The sequence below is a fragment of the Loxodonta africana genome, chromosome 16 (genome assembly GCF_030014295.1).
Source record: "Loxodonta africana isolate mLoxAfr1 chromosome 16, mLoxAfr1.hap2, whole genome shotgun sequence".
Lineage (NCBI taxonomy): Eukaryota > Metazoa > Chordata > Mammalia > Proboscidea > Elephantidae > Loxodonta > Loxodonta africana.
In genome coordinates, this window is record NC_087357.1 from 43,158,421 (window position 1) to 43,178,809 (window position 20,389).

The following is a 20,389-nucleotide window of genomic DNA, read 5'->3' on the forward strand; positions in this document are numbered from 1 at the left end:
CACTGATTTGATGGGTGTTTCATCTGCCCAATCAAGACAAATCAGGCAGGATTTTATCTGAAGTTTACTGACCCAGGACTGTGCCAGGTGCTACATGGGGGCACAGGAAATCTGTGTTTTCAAGCTGCGGATATGTACACATTTAACCACACATTTGGAAATACTAAGTGCCACCTGAGAAATGAAGATAGGTGTTACGGGTGTGAAAAACAGGGAGATACACCATCTGGCTAGCTGTTTTGTTGGGGCTAGGAGAATGGTTCAGGGCAAAGTTTTCCCATGGAGAAAGAATTCTGATCTGGAGAGGTCATGGAGGCAGGAGACCTGGGCTAGGTCAGCATAGACAGGGAGGAATTGGTTGGAAAGGGGCAGGAAGAGCACCTCAGAAGCCAGTAATAGGCTCAGCAGGGATGGCACTGAGCAGGGTGTGTTCAGGAAACAATAAAGGGGCTATCCATCTGGAATTTGCTATTGGGGAATAAAAATAAATTATGAAAAATAAAAGTAGAGCTTATGCTAGGTTTGGAGTTGGAAGGTGGTCAGATAAGCTCCAGATACATATTAGATGCTTGACAGATACATGGTAAAAACAGAATTTTTATAGGGGCATTAGGGTGAATGGGAGAAGAGTAAGTGTACAGTCAGGGAGGCCAATTGGCTAAGACAGGTTGGGTGTCTATCTAAACCAAGAAAGTGCCTATAGGAATGGAGCAGAAAGGTCACATCTGAGAGACAACATAAAGATGAAGCTTGATCACATGGAAGTCATGAAGAAGAAAAGTTGAAGATATGACCAACGTATACAAGCCAAGGAAATCAGGAGAATATGACCGTCAGTGTCAGGAATAGAGAGGTAAGAAAGATGTATTGAAGGACTTGTGAGTAGAGACAGTCTGTATGCAACTGGAAGTACAGTACAAGATAGTGCTCCCTGAGAAACCAGCTGAAAATAATTCTGTATTTATTGAAATGTGTGTGTACATAGAAAAATTAAGTTGGGTAGCAGGAAAACCTAGCTGCTTAACTCAGTGGTGACTAATGCTCTATTGTATGTATTCCCATGGGTCAGAGTCACAGTGTCTAAATGGCATGAAAACATTGAGTTATATAATTGTCCTAGAAATCTGGAGAAAATTTCCTGCTATGATACACCTTTTACTGTTTCATAAGGGAAGTATTTAGCATTACATCTGCTTCTTACATCTGTAATTTAGAGTAAGCACATGAAGCATGGAGCTAAAAATCAGTCTCTAGCTGAAATATAATAACCCACTGCTGTCGAGTGGGTTCCGATTCACCGCGACCTCACAGGACAGAGCAGAACTGCCCAATAGGGTTTCCAAGGAAAGCTTGGTGGATTCGAACTGCCAACCTTTTGGTTAGCAGCCTTAACTCTTAGCCACCAGGGTTTCCAAAATATAATAGGCACTCAATAACCAGTGTTGAATGAACAAAATGAATAAACATTGGTGCAAATAACTTACAGAGAACAATGCACGGTCTTGTGCCATATAACATCCATTTGGGCAACGTCCGACCACGTATGTCTGTGGTCCCATAAGGTTATAACAGTGTTCAGAAATCCCAATCAGAGAATGGGATGTAGTGGATTTAGGCATGTGGCACTCGAAAATCACTATGATCCTCAAAAACAAAGAAAAAATTCTCCGAGTTGTTATAGGATCAGCCCCACTGAAAACTACAAGGCGACAGGGACTGATATCAGATATGGAGAAACTGCTAATGACGTGGATTGAGGATCAAACACACAAGCGAATTCCTCTCGGCACGCTGACAATCACTGCTGTAAGAATAAGCTTGCTCAAGATGCTTAAAGAAAAGCAGGACCAGACTACGATATGGAGTTTAGTGCCAGCTCTGGGTGGTTCACATGCTTCAAACAATGTTCTTGGCTGCACAGTGTGAAAGTGAGTGGGGAGTCTGTGAGTGCTGATGCAAAGGCAGCAGAAGCATTTACTGAAACCTTAGATAAACTAAGGGAGGTTATTGGCCTCAGTAAATTTTTAATATGGACAAAACCTCCTTATTCCGGAAGCGAATGCTCTAAAGGACCTTCGTCTATACTGTGGTGTTCACGCAACATCCAAATCATGTAACATCCTATTTCCCGCAATGTAGCATGGGTGTTAAATGACGCATGACTGTAGTTAGAAGTTTTAGACACTTGTAAAAGGCTAGCCGATGGGGTGAAAAAAGCAAAGGGACACACACTTCTATAGGCTGAGCTGAAATGGAACAGACCATCTACTACAACTTTTATAAATTTTGGACAATATGTATCTACAAAAATCATAAAATAGACATGTCCAAGCTTGAAAGAACAGGAAACTGTAAGATATAGAAATGAAGAAGAATAGCAGAAAGAAGGAAGCAGGAGCTAATATTAGGGTGACCCATGAGGGTGATCAATTCTGATGGATTTTAATCTACACATGATTTGAAAAGACATGCCTTAGGTCTATTCAAAGTGAGAAGCTGAAACTGATGCCCTGCATAAAGCCTAGAGCTTTACAAGTTGCTGTCTATGCAAAGAGGCTAGGAAAACTCTATTTGTAAACCCTAAACTGCGGTCCAAATTTACACAGTGGTAAAGGAACACTAATCCTAGAAGTTAACATAAAAACTAATGTGGGAAACATGTAGGATCTTGGTTGAAAACAAAATGAAACAGATCTGCTAGGGTACTTCTATTCAGGGCGCATAAAACTCTCAGAGGAAAAGACTATCCCATCTGAAATTTAACAAAAAAACCAAAGTTACAACATTACAAATCACGGATGAAACAAATCACTGAGAGCCAATAGATGAACAAATAAGAAAATTTTAACTCATGAACTGAAGAGAGCTAAACAACTGAAACAAAATATCAAACAAGTATGCTGAAAATTATTAAAGAAATAAAGCCATATGAACAAAAAACAAGATGAAAAAAGAGCAGGTTGATATGAAAAGGAACCCAAATAGAGCTTTTGAAAATGAACAATACAGCCATTTACCTTAAAAACTCAGTCAGTTGCTTAAACAACAGATTAGGTAGAGAGTGATGGAATGGTTGAATGAGATGGTCCAAGGAGTATGTTTAACAGGAGAGATTAGGGGGGAACAAGGAAGTGCAATATTCAAAGAGGAAATGGCTATTTTCCAGAATTGATGAAAGTTACAAATAACATAGATTCACAAATCATAATGAATCCAAAATGGACTTAAAACCCACAGGCCTAGGCACATTGTCTTTGACGTTCTCTGCAATTTCTTGGCAAAAGAAATATCTTAAAAGTAGTCAGAGAGAAAAGAGAGAATATCTACCAAGGAATAACAAATTATACCGACAGCTAACTTCCTCGTATTAATCCAAAAATCGTGGGCTAATATATTCAAAATGCTAAGAGAAAAATAACCATCAACTAGAAATGTATGCCTAATGAATCCATCTCTTATGGAATAAAGGCAACATAAAGTTATTTTCAGACAAATGAAAAAAGAATTTACTATCAACAAATTCTCATTAAAAGAGCATCTAATGGATGTACTTCAGGAGGAAGAAAACTGATCCCAGAGGTAACTGTGAGGACCATAAAAGAAGAAGTGGTGTGCAAAGAAAATGTCAATATGTGGTTACATCTTAAAAAAACAAACAAAAAAAAAACTATATAAAAGAATAGTAATTATGTTTAATTTCTGAGGCTAAAAAAGAACTAAATACTGAATAAAAGTAATATGTAAGTCAGGAGAAGGGTGATCAAAGTTAAAGAATTCTAAGACAAAAATTAAAATTCTAAGACAAAAATTAAGATACAAAAATTACATCAGGGATCACAATAAATGGACTAAAACCAAAACCCACTGAAAACAAAGATAGTGATATCGGAAAGAATAACTTAGCTGTAAGCTATTTGCAAAAGACAAACCTAAAATATAAGGGCACAGACTGAAAGTAAAAGGATGGAAAAATATTAGAGATAAAGAAGGTTGCTACATAAGGTTTAATTCACTAGTATAAAACCTACTGCTGTCGAGTTGATTCCGACTTAAAGCGACCCTATAGGACACGGTAGAGCTGCCCCATAGAGTTTCCAAGGAGCAGCTGGTGGATTCGAACTGCTGGCCTTTTGGTTAGAAGCCAACGCTTAACTACTGTGCCACCAGGGCTCCAAATTCATCAGTAGATACAAGTATTCTAAACTTACATCCATAAACTTATATTCATAAACTTATAACCAAACTTCATGGAAAAAAACATGACGGATTTACCATCATAGTGGGAGATTTTAACATGCCACTCAAAAGCTGATGATCAATATTTAAAAGACTTTATAAAGGTGTAAAGATTTGAACAATACATTAACAACAATAATCAAATGAGTATGTATTTTACACTGTACCCAATAATTAGAGAATACTTTCAACAAATTTCAAAGAATTGGTGTGATCATACAGATATTGGATATATATCATTTTATATTGAAAATAATGCTAAAGAAATTGGTTCTACCTAGTGTCAACAATAGCACATTTTTTTTCTTTATTATTATTGTGCTTTAGGTGAAAGTTTACAGCTCAAGTTAGTTTCTCATACAAAAATTTATATACATATTGGTATGTGACCCTAGTTGCAATCCCTGTAAGGTGACAGCACACTCCCCCTTTCCACATCAGGTTTCCCCTGTCCATTCACCCAGCTCCTAACCCTTTCTGCCTTCTTATCCCACCCCCAGACAGGAGCTGCCCATTAAAAAAAAAAAAAAAAAATTTTTTTTTATCTACTTGAACTAAGAAGCACACTCTTCGCAAGTATTATTTTATGTTTTATAGTCCAGTCTCATCTTTGTCTGAAGAGTTGGCTTTGGGAACGGTTTAAGTTCTGGGTTAACAGAGAGTCTGGGGGCCATGTCTCCTGGTGTTCCTCTAGTCTCAGTCAGACCATTAAGTCTGGTCTTGTTACTTGAATTTGAAGCTGCACCACACTTTTCTCCTGCTGCGTCAGGGACTCCCTGTTAACAGCACATTTTTTTGTCGCTGTATGCATCCAGCCATTCCCCTAAGAGACAGTGTGATGCGAAAAACAGTCAGCATCTATAACACTGTTACAGTGAACTGCCTAGTGTTCAAAAAATGAACTGAAGCCTGACTATACAACTTTAATACTTGAAAAACTTTATCCAGAAATTCATAACTTAATACAATACAGATTTGTACAAAAAGAGGGACTGTTAAAAACTTCTGATTATAAAGACAAAAACATGATTAAGCAAAGATTAAAAAAGGACAAGACATTTGTAAATGCTGATAAATACTGTGCAATACTTTAATTTACTGTGGCAGATACAAAAATCAAGAATTCATTAACAGCTTATGCTTAAAAAGTAACTGCATGAATTTTCTAGGCTGTTTAAATTAATGAAATATAACAATAGTGGTTTTTTAAAAAAATGAGGTATTAATACACTGTAAACCAAAAACAGAGCATAAATAAATAAAGGCAATGTTCAATTTAGTGATACATGGTTATAAATTTCAACTTAATAGAACAGACAACAAAAAATTTCCAGTTTTTTATGGACTTTGTCATTTAAAAATCTGGCTTGCTTGTGTACTTCTTATTTAAAAGGGACATAGCTATCAATATACAAGCACATCGCTAAACATGCAGACCAAGCCAACACAAATTTTCCATGAGTCATCTCTACCAAATAAAAACTTTGTTTACATTTTACCTAAAACACTTAAACTGGTTTCCTATACTTAATTCTTTTGTGCTTATTAGTTAGTATTAACCTACATTAAACATCTGACTTTCTAGTTCAAGCAGTGTTAAGTGGGAAGCAGTTTTATTTGCATATGGATTAAAAACAGCAAAACCAAACCACACCAATATGCCTTTCTCTCTCAGGTTTTCCAAGATTTCTAAGGAGAAAAACCCTTTACGTAGTATACCCAAATGGAAAAGAAGGGTCCTTTCCATCTCAAAATGAGAAGAGTAAGAAGAAAGCAACTCCTTTTCCTCAAAGATTTGTGGTTTGGCTTCCGAACTGCAGGAGAAAAAGCTGATCAGCTCCTCCACCCTGGAAGGATTCTGCTGGTTGGGTTCAAGGAGCAGAGCAACAAGAAAATAGCCTAACTCAGAAAAAAGGGTGGGAAATTATTTGCATGTGAACTGTATGCTGGTACTAAATGCTGGCGTCATTATTATTGCAAACGTAACTTCAGAGTTTTCTGAAGGGAAGCTGTCAAAGTATAACAGAGAAGTCTGGAATTGGAAACACTTGTAACACGCTAGTAACACTGCTTCATTTTCTGTTAATTAAAAAAAAAGTCATTTACCGTCAGACTTAAAGTATAGTTTCTTTTCACATGCTACTTTATTAGAACATTCACAAAAGGGTACTATTGAATTTACTATGTTCAGAATCCAAAACGTTGAACTTCATTTTTACCAAGCTTTTTTTTACATCATTTGACACAAATATTATTGTATTCACTTTTGTCAAATATCTTATCCTACTTTTTCCGTAAGTTAGTGTTTCAGTACAAGTGCTGATCAAAAATATTAGAAATAAGCTTTGTACATGAATCAAAATATATATGTGTATATATAAAAACTGTTCTTTTGTGCTTGTAATTGACTTAATGCATCAGGGATTAATTAGATCTGATTTCTTTTCTAATAACCTGACCCATAGGAAGAAATGATCATTATATAAACATTACAGAGTACTCAAAGTAACTAGCTTACTGCCATGTGCATGCAGACTAACACTGATATTTAAAAGAATATAACCTTGAATCCAGTTAGTCTGAAAATAGTTACACTCTTGTACAATCATCTTTATTGATTTGTAAAAGCTGTACACACATCTAAAACCCTGAATTTACTTTGTAAAAATAAATCTTTAGCAATAAATGGCACTATCAAAATCCCATGACCTCAGGCTACTATGTAGCTATTTACATGCTTTTCAGCAATAGGTGAAAAGAATCTTACAGGACCAAAGCCAGTATATCAAAAAACCCTGTGAACTGCATTTGCAATTATACTGTTGCTTACCTCTATATGAAAATATGGCTACGTGCCTCATATTGATGATAATGTAGCTATCTGCTTGGCTACTGTGTGCTGGCAGCATACAATCTGCCACTGGGCTCGGCTATGCCGTTCTCCACTGCACTCTGCTCTCCCAGTGGAACCTGTGACAAACTGCCAACGGGGAATGGGAAAGTGCTATAAAAAAGAGGGACTGGACCCACACTTATCTTTGCTACCTGGTCTTTTCCTCAGTCGAGCAATTTCTGTGCTCTTAGAAAATCATGCCTTCGTTGAAATACTTCATATTTGATTTTAGAAAATCAGCATTTTAAAGTTGGTGAGCTGTGTCAAGGTGTTTGAGACAGAAACATGAAGAGGTAAAAGGCACAATAAGAGGGAAGTGAATGCTACATATAAAAAGTATTATATTTCAAGTCTTCTAGGTTACTCAAGTCCAAAACCTTCTGAATTTGAAATTCCAATGATCAATTTCTGTTTCAGGTCTTTTTTGCTCTTGTAGGGGGGAAGGCAAAGTTGATTGAAGCAGGTGTGGGCCACAGGTAACCTAGGGGAAAAAAAATTTTTTTAATACACTAAGTACTAAAACATACACAAAACGAGTGGTAAAATTTTTTTTAAATACCAGGATACACACATACAAATCTGTTTTACTATGCTGAGATCACTTGCTCATCCCTTCATTGGACAAATACTTTCTGAGAACCTGCCATGTATTGGGCACCATTCTGGACACTCAGGCTGTGTTTACAAACAAGACAGTCAAGTGTCGCTGCTCTCATGAAACTTGCATTTTAATGGTATTTTTTTTAGAGTGAGACAGATTGGGGTTTGAATACTGCCTTCCTCACTAGCTGTGGGACCTTGTTCAAGTTGCTTATGGTCTCCAAATCTCAGTTTCCTCATCAATACGATAGGATAAACTATCCAACTGGACTATTTAACAGGTTAAATGAGCTATATACATATAACACTTCGCAGAGTAGTAGATAATATAACTGTTACTATTATTTCCATCTTGCCTGTCAAAAAATAACAAAAAGGGTGTTTCTGGGGCACTTGATGCCCACACTTCTGAAGCTGCTGCCCTCCATGTACATGCAACGTTCATCCTTTGAATCCTTCTGATCAGCCCCCTACCCCTCTTCCTGATGACACAAGTTATATTCAATCAGGAATTTCTACCTTAGACCCTTTCCTTCAGTCTTTATGAACTCAACAGCATCAGAACAGCTGTCAAAGAAGTCGATGAATGAAACAGAGAAAAGGAGAAGATTTAAAAGGCATTTTTTTTTTTTAAGCCTGTATGATTAGAAATTAAACTTGGAGCCCCCTGTATTAAATGACTCTTAAACTTATCAGAATCAGCATTTACTGAGTGCCTAGCCCTGGTGGCACAGTGGTTAAGTGCTTGGCTGCTAACCAAAAAGTCTGCAATTTGAATCTACCAGTTGCTCCTTGGACACCTTATGGGGCAGTTCTCTTCTGTCCTATAGGATGGCTATGAGTCGGAATCAACACGATGGCAACAGGTTTGTTGTTTTGTTTTTGGTCTACGACGACAAGCATTGTGCTATGTGCTTTTATATGCATTGTTTCATTGAAATTAAACCTCAAAACAACGAAAAAAGTGGTTATTTTAATTCTCATTTTACTGATGAGAAAAAAGACACACACATATATATAAAAAACATATATATACACAGGTTAAATAATCTGTTCAAGACCACTGAGCTGGTAAAGTGTAAACCTGAGATTCAAACCTAGATCAGTCTGACTTCAAGACCAGTGTCCTTGATGTGTAAAGATTTAACATTTTTATTTAACAAAATCAGTGGCTCTGCAATGGTGGGCCTTACAGGAGGAACGGAAATGCCCTTCTCAGCTACAGCACCGTCCTTCCTTTGAGGCACACTGTTGCTGTGCCAGACTGAAGTGTCCGGTGTCTTTGATGGCTGACTGTCTTTAATATAAAGGAGGTCCCCATTGGGAGTCCTAGAGTTGTCTGAGTTTTAGATTCATGCCTAAGCCACAGGAGCGCACCAAATGATTCCTGAAATAAAATAATATGTGAAAAAGTTTAGACGTAATGCCACCTCTGTATTAAAATGGACTACTCAGATTATCTTTTTAATTGATAATATTTTCGTTTAATATAAAGTATTCTGAAAAATTAATTTGTCAAGCAATTAAATCTTTAACCTCAAAAGGCTTCTCTTGGATTTTTTCATTTTGAATGTTGTAAATCTTGTACAGAAATTTAATTTTATATGCATATATTTGTTTTACGTTTTAAATATAATCTCGATGTTGATATTAATATTCATTCATCTACATGTATGTGGCTACATGGAGAATACAAAGTTGTATATGGCATGGCCTCTGCTCTTCAGGAGCTAAATGACTAAGAGGTATGGTGAAATATGGTAAGTGTCATATGACTTAAGGCTTTAAAGAGGACTCTGTCTTCCAACTGGGTCTTTAAGGAGGCGTAGAGTTTTCATAAGTAGAGAGGTAGTAAGCAAACACCATATATATATAAAACCATTTACTGGTACAGAGGAAGGCAGGCACAAAATGTGCCTAACAAATAGCAAAACAGCCCACTGACTAAAGCATAGGGGAAAAAACGAAATTGAAAGGTAGCTTGGGGGAGAAGGCCGTAGAGCTTTATTTGACAAGCTCTAGATGCTAGAACTTAAGCTGATGGGGAGCTACAAAGCTATGCCCAAGGAAATGGTATGATCAATGCAGTGTTGAGGAAAATGAATTAAACAGGATAAAATTATTAGAAAGGGAAGAACCTGAGCAGGCAAATCAGGAAGGAGGCTATTTAAATAAGCTAGGAATGACGTAAAACTGCATTAAGTAAGCCAGGAATGAAGTAAAACCACATTAAGTAAGCCAGGAATGAAGTAAAACTGCATTAAATAAGCTGGAATGAAGTAAAACTACACCAGGATGGAGGCAGTGGGAACAGAAAAGGCAGATTCTAGCTCTAAAATGAAAGAAAGAACTGGCCAGCCTTGGGGAATGCTCAATGTATGGGGGAGGGCTAAAAAACGATTTCAACCCAAGGTAGTGTCTACTCAAATCATTCACTTCATAAATTTCAAAGTGTTTGGGAAAAGGAGTGAGATGATCAGCATTAAACCATCAACACTGCTAGAAAATAATTTAAAGCCATCATCATCATCACTTTCATATACAAAGAGCACTAGAGGAGACTGATGCTACAGGACTTCTGGTACTAATAGTAAAAAAAAAAAAAACCTTTAAATAAAAATGAAGGTTAGACAGTATACTACTACAAAGCAAGCTGGGTTGTAAAAGACTACAAAGCAGCTATTTGGCTTAGCAAAGTAAAAAGATGATGGAAAGGAACTCTTACCAGTTGGTGTTGGCGTGCCTCAAAAATTAATAATAGAGAACTTTAAGCTGTAGCCTCTCTCATTTCAAGGCCAAGTTTACTCCAAGATTTCGGTATAAATACTTGAGACTGAAAGAATCCCCTGATTACTAACATATTATTTTTACTCTTAGCAAAAACCTACAGATTAAAATAAAATTACAATCCGGAAATTTACCAGTTAGTAGAAGTTTCATTCTTTGAGATTTTGAAGTTCAAATCAGCCATCCCTCCTACAGGTACTCTGTCACTTCCTGTAGTAAAATGCAGCAACTTCTTTTGAAGATCAAGGGGAAATCCAAGCACAACATCCCAAAAGTATCTAGATGATACCAAAGGAAATAGATATAAACTGTCTCAACAAAATCTTGCATATCAGAATAAAGTAAGCATAAAGAGTAAGCTCTAAGGAAAAAAAAAAGTCATCAAATATACATAATATCCGTAATGTGAAATTAATGAATCATGAATTCTTTATGTGAGTTAGATTTTCAACTACTATTATAAAATACCATTATTATAAAGTTATAAAAGCAGTCCAACAGTATTCAACTACTATTATAAAATATCATTATTATAAAGTTATAAAAGTAGTCCAACAGTAGATGGCATAAAAGCCATTTTCTTCTCCCACATAATTTAAAGCCTTATTTTTTCAACATAGTACTACTAAAATGGTTTTTATCTGTATCCAACCAAAGCCCTGAAATTCTGGGACCAATGGCATTAAAAAAAAATTGTGGAAACTTACTGCTATCTTTCTGCCAAGGGATTGCTAAGTGATTTCATATTTAATATTCTTGCATTACTTTCTGGAGATAAAATAAGACAGTGTGGAACTTGATGGTATTTTAGCTAACTTACTTGATTTAAACATTTTAAGTAAAACACGTAAACAAACCACATTCTCTTTCATTCCCTCTTCCACAGCCCCACTACGGGAAGCATGAAGAGATCACCTTATAGTTAAGTCAGTTTTTGCGTAGCCCTCATACTGCGTACTTCTTTGCAGAGCGTGCATATCCAGCTCAGGACTTCCACAGACCAGAATTTCAACCTCTTCTGGCCGAAGCAGCTGCCAATAATTATTTATCAAAAATGATGATTACAGATAATTTAAAAAAAATTAAATTGAAACTATTTTCACTGAATCATATTACCAAAAATTATGACTTCTCTTATAGTAAATCAAACCACGTTTATTGAAGAAAAAGCATTTATATTTTCCCTACTCAGGGAAGATATTTTTGCTTTTGAAAGTTTATAAATCTTGTCAAACCATTAGGTTTCCCTTTCATAAATGGTAATTAGCAGTATGCCAGAGAAACAAGCAGAAGACTAAGCATGAATCCAAAGTACGACTCTTCCCCAAAGCCCAGCCTTCAGCTCCCTTAGCTACTGCAGCAACTACTGATTGCCCTGCCTCCTTTCGCTATCCCATGACATATCCTGTCAGCACCGTACAGTGTGGGTACTTGGTTACAGTCTGTCTTGTACTATTAGCTTGTTCTTTTGTCTACATAGTCTTCTACCTAAAGAAATTAAAAAAAATTTTTTTAAGTTTTTTTTTTATTGAACTTTAGATGAAGGTTTATAGAACAGGTTAGTTTCTCATCAAACAGCTAGTAAACACATTGTTCTATGACACAGGTTAACAACCCCATGACATGTCAACACTCTCCCCTTCTCAACCCTGGGTTCCCTATTACCTGCTTGTCTGTTCTCTGCTATCTTCCAGTCCCCACCCCAGGGCCAGTGCGCCCCTTTAGTCTTGTTTTGTTCCATGGGCCTGTTCAATCTTTGGCTGAAGGGAGAACCTCAGGAGTGGCCTTGCTACTGAGCTGAAAGGGTGTCTGGGGGCCATGGTCTCAGGGTTTCTCTAGTCTCTGTCAGGCCAGCAAGTCTGGTCTTTCTTTTTGAGTTGCAATTTTGTTCTACATTTTTTCTTCGGCTCTGTCCAGGACCCTCTATTGTGATCCCTGTCAGAGCAGTCAGTGGTAGCCGGGCACCATCTAGTTGTACTGGACTCAGTCTTGTGGAGGCCATGGAAGATGTGGTGCATTATTAGTCATTTGCCTTTGGACTAATCTTCCCCTCGTGTCTTTAGTTTTCTTCATTCTTCCTTGCCCCTGTAAGGCCGGTGGAGTATCCTAGATGGCTGCTCACAGGCTTTTAAGACCCCAGACTCTACTCACCAAAGCAGAATGTAGAACATTTTCTTTATAAGCTCTGTTATGCCAATTGAGCTAGATGTTCCCTGAGACCATGGTCCCCACAGCCCTCAGCCCAGCAATTTGGTCCCTCAGGGAGTTTGGATGTGTCTATGGAGCCACCACGGCCCTGCCTTGTACAGGCTGTGCTGGCTTCTCCAGTATTGTGTACTGTCTTACCCTTCACCAAAGTTGGGGGATTAAAATTCTTAAAAATAGAGACCATGCTATGCTACTTAACTCTTACCTTCCTTTCCTCCACCTCCACAACTGAACTAACAGTGTATCACAGACAAACTCATTTAGAGCTCAATAAATTGCTTCTTTTTCAAAGGTACTTCTAACAACAAACACGTGACATAGGTTACTCTAAAACAAGCTGGAAACAATGTAAGCACACTTGCTCCTGCCCCAAAGTAACACTTCTCTAGAGTCCATTTCTCTCCTACGAAAAATAATTCAAATGAAAGACCTTACTTGAAACCCTCAGAGTAGAACTGAAGGGAGTCACAAGCGGCATGATGGAGCATGCCCTGGGTAGCTGGGGTAAAGAGCACTGGCTCTTTAGAAAACTATGCTTTAATCTTATGCTATTTTCTATGTGGTATTCTAAACAGCAGCTAACCCATTAACTACATGGTAAGAGAAGTCAAACCAACCTGAGTCTGCCATGACTCTGGAGACAAACTACTTCCTATAGGTAGAAGGTAACTCAGTTGCTGAGGGACCCTAGAGGCAGCGGGAAGTAGATATATGTGTGTTGTCTACATCAGTAAGAAGTTATAGCTTCTCACTGATTTAATTTTGTCTTCTGTGTTTATCCCTCAGTATTAAGGCCCTGAGCCCATGAGATCTCTTCAACCACTCTGGCTGGAGACATTTTTTTTAAACCCTAAAAGATATAAAGTAAGAAAACAGGGTTCTCTAGTAGAAGGGGAGAAATTGGAGGAACTACTTTAATTTCTAGCTCTACTTAATGGGTTTTGGGTTACTTAACAAAGTAGAAAGCATTTTCTTATTTAAAAAGTTTATCTACTAAAGTATTTAAAGAATTATATGACAAATGTTATAGTACTATAAAATCCAATTGAAAACAAAATTCAATGTCTTAAACTCACCATTAGGGCATTTGAAGTGCACACACCATGGAATCCATAATAAAATGCAGCAAACTGCTTATAGATGGATTTGTTGAGAAGAAAGTCAATATAAAGCTGTATATATTCTGGAAAATAATTTTACATCTGTTAAATAGTAAAAGCAGTAGGTGAACACTCATGCATTTTAAGTAAAAAATGGTGTTGAACTTACCTTTCCTATTTTGATTGGTAACTGGAATTTTGTCACCTCCCGGCTTTAAATTATAGGATTTAATTATTCCAAATTCTTCTTGGAAAACCTGATGGGAGATGCCATCACAGCATATTTATTGGTATGGGTGCTGTAACAGCAGGCTTCAATGAACAGGTTTGTAAAATTTTAAGTTTAAGCAGAACAGTTTTTAAAAATTTTCTTTCACAATACACAAACTACAAAAAGGCTAAGCTCTTATGACACTTGTATTAAGAATGAGGTGTCAAAGAAGCATTACGGGGCACAACAGTAGAGCTTTAACTTAACACTATCTGTTTAATACAGTAAATATTTTACTGATGTTCACAAAACTCGGTGTGGCCACTGAGATAATACTTAGGTGTTTGGAACTGTATGGAACACTGTTATTTCCATCGCCCAACTATTGTTCCAAAAACTAACTCATTCTTATGAAGTTGATTCCAACTAATAGGACAGAGCAGAACTGCCCCACAGGGTTTCCAAGGCTGTAAATCTTTACAGAAGCAGATTGCCACATCTTTCTCCTGCCAACTATTGTTAAAAAAAAAAAAAAACAAAAAACTAGTGCCAACTATTGTTAGGGGAGCGGAAATGAGTGTTTTGGTCTGACTCATTAGTTTCCGCTCCTAACTTCTTGTGTTGAGGGCACAGCAGAGGCTCACTTTTAGAAGCTGAAAAGCTGAGAGAGTAATCAAGTCAAGAGACTATGCTCGTTGCCTATCCCCTTGGTGAATTCCTTTATGCACCTGCTTGATGGCTCACCTACGTGTGTCTTGAAAGACACTTTATCAGGTTAAGACCCTTGAAGACAGGAGATTTTATGTGTTGATTAACCCTTGTTCATCCTTGCTAATGGTAGGTGTTTAATAAGAAATGGCAACACTTATATGAAATATATGGTTAACAGAAAGGTATTTGCCCTTAATAGTACCTGGAAAGTTGAATAGAAATCTTCTTCAACATTGCCTTCATATGATAAGAGCTCACTTAATCCATGGGCCAATTCCTATAAAAATAAATCTGTTATCTGTCTTCCAAAATAAAACAGTATTACATTAAATAATTAAGCAGATCTACTATATAGCTAACTTACATGTAAGGTAGATACACTCTCTAAATTTAAAAATACAGGTAATATTTGAGATATATTTTCCAGGGCTCAGCATGTTTGTCAATGATTTCTACCATCTGAGAGACTCAGAGAAATTCATTATAGGGTACATAAAAGGGAAATATTCAATTCTAACCACAGAGCAAACTCTGGGGTAGATTTGTTTGTTTATTGAACTTTAGCTAAGGTTTACAGAACAAACTAGTTTCGCATCAAACAGTCAGTACACACACAACACACTCCCTTCTCAACCCTGGGTTCCCTATTACCTGCTTTTCTGTCCCCTCCTGCCTTCTAGTCCTTGCCCCTAGGCTGGTGTGCTCCTTTAGTCTTGTTTAGTTCCATGGGCCTGTTTAATCTTTGGCTGAAGAATGAACCTCAGGAGTGACCTCATTACTGAGCTGAAAGGGTGTCTGGGGGCCATTCTCTCAGGGTTTCTCCAGTTTCTGTCAGGCCAGCAAGTCTAGTCTTTCTTTCTGAGTTAGAATTTTGTTTTACATTTTCCTCCAGTTCTGTCCGGGACCCTCTATTATGATCCCTGTCAGGGCGGTCAGTGGTGGTAGCTGGCACCAACCAGTTGTACTGGACTCAGTCTGGTGAAGGCCATGGTAGATGTGGTCCATTAGTCCTTTGGACTAATCTTTCCCTTGTGTCTTTAGTTTTCTTAATTTTTCTTTGCTCTTGAAGGGGTGAGACCAGTGGAATATCCTAAATGGCCACTCACAGGCTTTTAAGAACCCAGACCCTACTCAACAAAGCAGAATGTAGAACATTTTCTTTATAAACTGTTATACCAATTGAGCTAGATATTCTCTGAGACCATGGTGCCCACAGCCTTGAGCCCAGCACTTCGATCCCTTAGGGAGTTTGGATGTGTCTATGGAGCTACCATGACCTTGCCTTATACAGGCTGTGCTGGCTTCTCCAGTATTGTATACTGTCTTATCCTTTACCAAAGTTACCACTTATCTATTGTCTATTAAGTATTTTTTCATCCCCACTCTGGGGTAGATTTTTAAGGAACAAGCTAAATGCATCTCTAATATGGTTGCCACCATAATTTCTTAATATCGGTTACATTACTATTTAGAAATTTATAGTATTCTTACTTTGAATTTATATATTTTTAAAAACCTGCTAATGTTTCAGAATTCATCTTTTAAACAAAAACATGTTACGTGGTTTCTACATTTCATTTACATTTTCCCGCCAAGAAAAAGTTGAGAATACTGGAATACTTTCTTACATTATAACTCATGTTATTCATGAACAAGGATTTAAAAAGAGAAATTAACCCAATATTTAAATTTTTTTTCAGATTTTATAAAAAAATTAAGTTTTAATTTATTAGAAAAAAGGATAAAGAGCTGCATGATTGAATAAGCTTACATAGCTTGCATAATAAATTTTTCATTCCATTAAAGTCAGAAATTTTTATACAAATCCAGACTGATATAGATTTGATACGACTGTCATAACTTATTTTAATTACTAATAAAAATTATGGATTCTGAAAATCAGAATTGGGTATTTGAAATTTTCATTAAGAATTCCAGGGGCTAGTAAGTAAATCCAAGGGAAAGACTTACCATCTTCTTTTAAAGGTTAAACTTTTAATTATAAAATACAGAGCCAATTGGTAATAAAGTTATTTATTCAGCTCTGCTTAATTCAGAAAAGGAGTCAGTAGGATTGTAGCTCTTTTTTTCCAGCCCATTGAATTTTCAAACCCATTTTTATTGAGAATTGTTTTACCTGTACTGTGAAACTTAGGCTCTTAGGTGTAATATGCTACCTCTAAAATATTATTAATTATTCACATAGTTAAACTTGCTTACAGAGTATTCTGTTTTTACACACTCTTTCAATGCCTTGGTCTTGTTTGACAGAGCATATCTGACAGCGATTTCTACAGAAGGAAAAGAGATATTGCTGGGCTGGAATCAAGGCTATACTTTCCTCTCCTCTATTCTCAACTACATAAAACCCTTGAAATGTATTTTTCGTATTAAGACTGTGTCAGGAAGATCTTTTTGTTCTTTTGACTGATTATTAATGAGCCAATATAAGAATATGAAATTAATTTAATCTCACTTTTAGCTCTATAACATAAACAGTATATTGATAGAATCTACATAAAATATCCATTACTATTATCTAAAAGAAAGCAGGACCTAAATAAATAAAATTAGAATAGCTTTGGTCACAAAATCAGGCAATTTAGTGGTAAAATTTGGTAAAACTTGAGAATGTGGCACCCCTCCCCCCCCAAAAAAAATCACAGAAGTCTAAAATGAGGAGGTAATCAGAGGTCAGTTAGTCTACTTCCCTCATTTTATAGGTAAGAAAATCAAGGCCCTAAACATTTAAGTGAGCCATCCAAGGTCATAGCTAGTGTGTTATAGATCCACGATTATAAAACAGAAATCTTTCAGTTTTTAAAGAAAATGTCCTATCACACTATTTTTCTAACTCTTGAGTTTTATGAAAATGTGAATTTTGGCTATTAATCTGAAAGAATGCAAAATTACAAAGATGCATCTGACATTATCCTCTAGGAAGTATGAAGAATGCTTTTCTGATCAGACTCATGTTCTGGATATGCTTCTCAATTTCATAGGAAGGTGCCAACACTACACTGAACTCATCCGGCCATTAGTGTAGCGATATTTGGACAGCCCCTAACGAGCAATGCAGACTATCCATATTCTAGGTACTTGATAAGAATATAACCAGGAATTCTCTGCTGACCAAAAGTTATCAAAACTCAGTTGTCAAAAAAAAAAAAAAAAAAATTATTGAGGGGGCAGGGCTAAGATGGCAGAGTAGTCAGATGTTTCCAGTCATCCCTCTTATAACAAAGACCCGAAAAAACAAGTGAAATGATTACATTTGTGACAAGCTAGGACCCCTGAACATCAAAGGCAAAGTTAGAAAACAGACTGTGTGGCAGGGGGAAGGAGAGACAGTTCAGAAGCCGAGAGGAGTTGCCAGACCTGAATTGCTGGTAACCCTCAGGCACCATTCCTGGGAGTGACTGCAGCAGGCTGGTGGTAGCATTTGGCTGCAGTTTCCTCAGGGAGAAGCAGCCAGCTACACAGCCTACTCACACCTTCAGAACCAGAAAAGAACGGCACTCTCAGCAAAAGCTAAGTACTTGCGTATATTTTTACCATGGCCCAGCCCCCAAGCTGGCTTCAGTGGCTATTGATTTCGCCGGGCCTGAGATAGGTCCTGTTGAGCATCCTGAGCCATTCTCCTGGCCCTGGAGAAGGGATAAATTCACAACTGGGGGGAAAGATAATCTGCTAGCTCCACTAACCTGGGAAGCTCAGGACAGAAGTGGCTCCTGTCCAGGCACAAACGGTCCATGGACTTTGAACACCTTCCCGCTTCCCGCCCCAACCCAGACATGTGTGGGCCTATTTCAGGAGCATAGGCCCTTGTTGGCAGACTGCAATTGTTTCAGCTGTACAGTACAGTGGAGAGGTGGGTGTCTGATGTTTGCCACTGCTTTGCCTATTAAACAGGGTCCTCACCTACCCACATCAGAGGCCTACGGACTGGTGCCTCCAATCACATCACCCAGCCACCCATGACAGTCCAAGTATAACTGGTACCTCCTCCTCCTTACAACCAAAAGCACTGGGTGCCCATGGTCTGTCTGCAGAACCCACTCACCTGTGTGCTCTACAGAAAAGGGATGCTCTTTCCTCATAGACATTCGGGGGATGGTTTTCAGTCCCCTGCCTTGGTCAGAGCGTGACACCCTACTGCAACCAGATACCTCTACCTACATCAATCACCCCTGTCCCTCTAAGACTAGGGCAGAGCCTGTACCACACACTTGATGACCAACTACCTGGACACCTGAGCTGAATCCATACAAGAAAAGTGAATGGACTCCTAGACTGATATACCTGATAACAGCTCTGGCCATCTGGTGACAGGACGTTAGAGCTTCAAAGGTGAAAATAATCAAGCTAGCTCACTCATGCAACCTATCTGGGCATATCAAAACAAAACAAGGCAAGAAGCTAGGATACAGTAAGCAAACATAAAACTAGCTAATACAACAACTTATAGGTGGCTCAGAGACAACAGTCAATATCAAATCACATAAAGATACAGACCATGATCGCTTCAACAAGCTCTCAAGACAAGGAATCAATGGATCTTCTGGATGAAGGTGCCTTCCTGGAATTACCAGATGCAGATTACAAAAGATTAATATACAGAACTCTTCAAGATATCAGGGACGAGATCAGGCAATAAGAACAAGCAAAGGAAGACACAGATAAAGCAGCTGAAGAAATTAAAAAGGTTATTCAAGAACATAATGAAAAATTTAATAAGCTGCAAGAATCCACAGAGACAGCAATCAGAAATTCAGAAGATTAACAACAAAATTACAGAATTAGATCACTCGATAGAAAGTCAGAGGAGCAGAATTGTGGAAGTGGAAGGCAGAATTTGTGAGTCTGAAGATAAAACACTTGGCAATGATAAAATCAAAGAAAAATCAGATAAAAGAATTAAAAAAATGAAGAAACCCTAAGAATCACGTGGGACTCTATCAAGAGAAATAACCTATAAGTGACTAGAGCACCAGAACAGGGAGGGATAACAGAAAATACAGAGAAAATTGTTGAAGATTTGTTGGCAGAAAACTTCCCTGATATCATGAAAGATGAGAACATAATCTATCCAAGATGCTCACTGAACTCCACATAAGGTAGATCTTAAAAGGAAGTCACCAAGCCTTATTATAATCAAACTTGCCAAAACCAAAGATAAAGAGAGAATTTTAAGAGCAGCTATGGATAAACAAAAAGTCACCTACAAAGGAGAGACAATAGAATAAGCTCGGACTACTTGGGAGAAACCATGCAGGCAAGAAGACAATGGGATGGCTTATACAAAGCACTGAAGGAAAAAAATTGCCAGCCAAGAATCATATATCCAGCAAAACTGTCTCTCAAATATAATGGCAAAATGAGGACATTTCCAGATAAAGACAAGTTTAGGGAATTTGTAAAAACCAAACCAAAACTAAAAGAAATACTAAAAGGAGTTCGCTGGTTAGAAAATCAATAATATCAGAAATCAACCCAAGACTAGAACATAAGACAGACCAACCAGATGTCAATCCAGATAGAGAAATCACAAAAATAAATCAAGATAAAAAAAGTTCAAATGGGAAAACAGCAATGCCATTATGTAAAGGAAGACAACATTAAAACAATAATGAAGGACTAAGA

At 37.4% G+C, this 20,389-nt stretch overlaps 1 protein-coding gene across 1 annotated transcript in view; it reads right to left on the bottom strand.

The window, feature by feature from the left end:
* Positions 1 to 6,356: 6,356 nt before the first annotated feature.
* The window catches only part of HECTD2 (HECT domain E3 ubiquitin protein ligase 2), a 106,722-nt gene continuing 92,689 nt past the window's right edge, over positions 6,357 to 20,389 (bottom strand). Inside the window, exons 16-21 of the mRNA XM_010589113.2 lie at positions 14,949 to 15,023; positions 13,994 to 14,081; positions 13,801 to 13,907; positions 11,432 to 11,547; positions 10,651 to 10,794; positions 6,357 to 7,610 (exon numbers count right to left, since the gene is read on the bottom strand). Coding sequence (XP_010587415.1) covers positions 7,490 to 7,610; positions 10,651 to 10,794; positions 11,432 to 11,547; positions 13,801 to 13,907; positions 13,994 to 14,081; positions 14,949 to 15,023 — 651 coding nt within the window. The 3' untranslated portion in view covers positions 6,357 to 7,489. The remainder of the gene's footprint in view (positions 7,611 to 10,650; positions 10,795 to 11,431; positions 11,548 to 13,800; positions 13,908 to 13,993; positions 14,082 to 14,948; positions 15,024 to 20,389) is intronic.